The sequence below is a fragment of the Penaeus japonicus genome, unplaced genomic scaffold, assembly GCF_977035675.1.
Source record: "Penaeus japonicus unplaced genomic scaffold, GWHDUDI00000001_assembly GWHDUDI00000023, whole genome shotgun sequence".
Classification (NCBI taxonomy): Eukaryota; Metazoa; Arthropoda; class Malacostraca; order Decapoda; family Penaeidae; genus Penaeus; species Penaeus japonicus.
Genome location: NW_028234425.1, coordinates 32,619,525 through 32,621,412, shown reverse-complemented (window position 1 = coordinate 32,621,412; position 1,888 = coordinate 32,619,525). Strand labels below are relative to the sequence as shown.

Sequence of the window (1,888 nt, the reverse complement as noted above, 5' to 3'; positions counted from 1 at the left end):
AACTCAATGCACGTAAGGCCCCAGTTGTGTTTTCACTAAACATTTTATTTATTTTCTTCTCCCCACAATAGCTTCTCTTGCGCTCCTGTGTAACGGCCGCGCCATGAAAATGTGGCTCAGTGACAAGTTGTTTTTTCGGTATGATAATACTGTTGATGAGAGGGTCTGTGATAGTCCTAATTATCACAAAGTGAGCAAACGATATGGCGAATAGTGTGCACGCCACCCCGACTGTCAACAAGTGAAGGTGCCAAAGACCAAATCAACTTTTATATATATATATATATATATATATATATACATAAATATATATATATATATATGTATATATATGTATATATAAAAAATTATTCATCAATCATTATTTTTTTTCTCATGGAATATGTTTGTTTATTCATATGTATATATTTTTTTTTTCATGGAACACAGATGGCACGGCAGCTAGCGACTAAGGGGTCCTTCGACTGTGAACGATCCATTTCCGAAAAACGCGTTCGGTGTTTCTTGCGGTTTTATTGCTTCGCGCCATTTCATCCAATTTCCATTTCTTTTCGCGGTCTTTTGCCGGCATTTGTTCCCATTTGGTTGCGTTTCTATTTATTTATTCATTTGCTTATTCGTACTTTCATGCATTTAGATATCTTTCTTTCTCACGTCCGGAAAGGGATTAAGGATTCTTGTTTTCGAACGAAGTGTTGGGACACGAAGCCTCCCTCGCCCCTTCGGCTCTCGCCAAAGGCTTCCCTTATCTGAAAGGTTTCCATTTTCTGAAGGAATATCAACGATAATGCTAAATATAATGACAATCATACTGAGGAGGACGAGGAGGACAGTGTAATAATAATGATAATAGACTAATGACGATAACAAATATGAAAAAAAGTAATAATAATGATAAAAATAATTATGGTCATGATAATAATAATAATAGTAATAGCAATAATAATGATAATGATAAAGACAATTTTGCTAATAACAATGAAAATAATGATCATAATTATCATTTTGCTAATGATAATAAGAGTAATGATATTGGTAATAATTATAATAATTACTATTATAATGATAATAATGACACATTGTTTTTCTTTTTCAATAGTGTCATTTACCTATTTTGTCAAACATACCTTAACAACCCGCTCAGGCATTTCATATTGCAATACAATCTCATTCTTGGATTAAAGAAATCCGTGATGTATGCTGCACATATACATATATATATATACATACATACATATATATATATATACATACATAATATATATACATATATATATATATATATATATATATATATATATATATATATATATATATACATATATACACACACATATATATATGCACATACTGTATAGTACATATAAATGTTTACGCACATTATTTGATCATTCATCTAGTACTTTCAACATGAACTGGAATGTATCTGTCAGTTTACAACTAAATCTGGCACCCACACCGGTAGCCACTACTTCGCTGGCAGTGCCTCGTCCCATGGACGCGAGATGTTGTTGGTCTTATACACAGGATAATTTCAATAATTTCACCCTCTCATGCGGAGAACATCAGGACGCAGGCAGAATTCCGGACTACTGAAGATTGTTGCCCTAACAACCAATTGAAAGTTGCTTCCGAATTCCCTGGCATTGGCGCCCGTCAGTTCGTTCCCAGGGCCTCGGGACAGACGTCTCCTTCTACAGCTCACAAGACTTGGAAGCTCTGGTAGGACTTCCAGGCGGCCGTGTTCTTATCCGTGTACTCGAGGCAGTCGGGGGGCAGGGGTGTGAGGGAGTTGACGGTGGGTGGGGTCCGCGGGCTCAGGGACTGACTAGACCCCAAGGACCCCGCTGATCCTAGGGACGAGGTTCCTAGAGACGTGGAGACTAGG

The 1,888-nt window shown here is 36.8% G+C and overlaps 1 protein-coding gene across 2 annotated transcripts in view; it reads right to left on the bottom strand.

The window, feature by feature from the left end:
- Nucleotides 1-349: 349 nt before the first annotated feature.
- The window catches only part of LOC122248725 (uncharacterized), a 95,094-nt gene continuing 93,555 nt past the window's right edge, over nucleotides 350-1,888 (bottom strand). For both annotated transcript variants that reach the window (XM_043008913.2, XM_086550376.1), the window contains exon 5: nucleotides 350-1,888. This exon is cut by the window's right edge and continues 89 nt beyond it. In XM_043008913.2, the coding sequence (XP_042864847.1) occupies nucleotides 1,702-1,888 (187 nt within the window). In that variant the 3' untranslated portion in view covers nucleotides 350-1,701.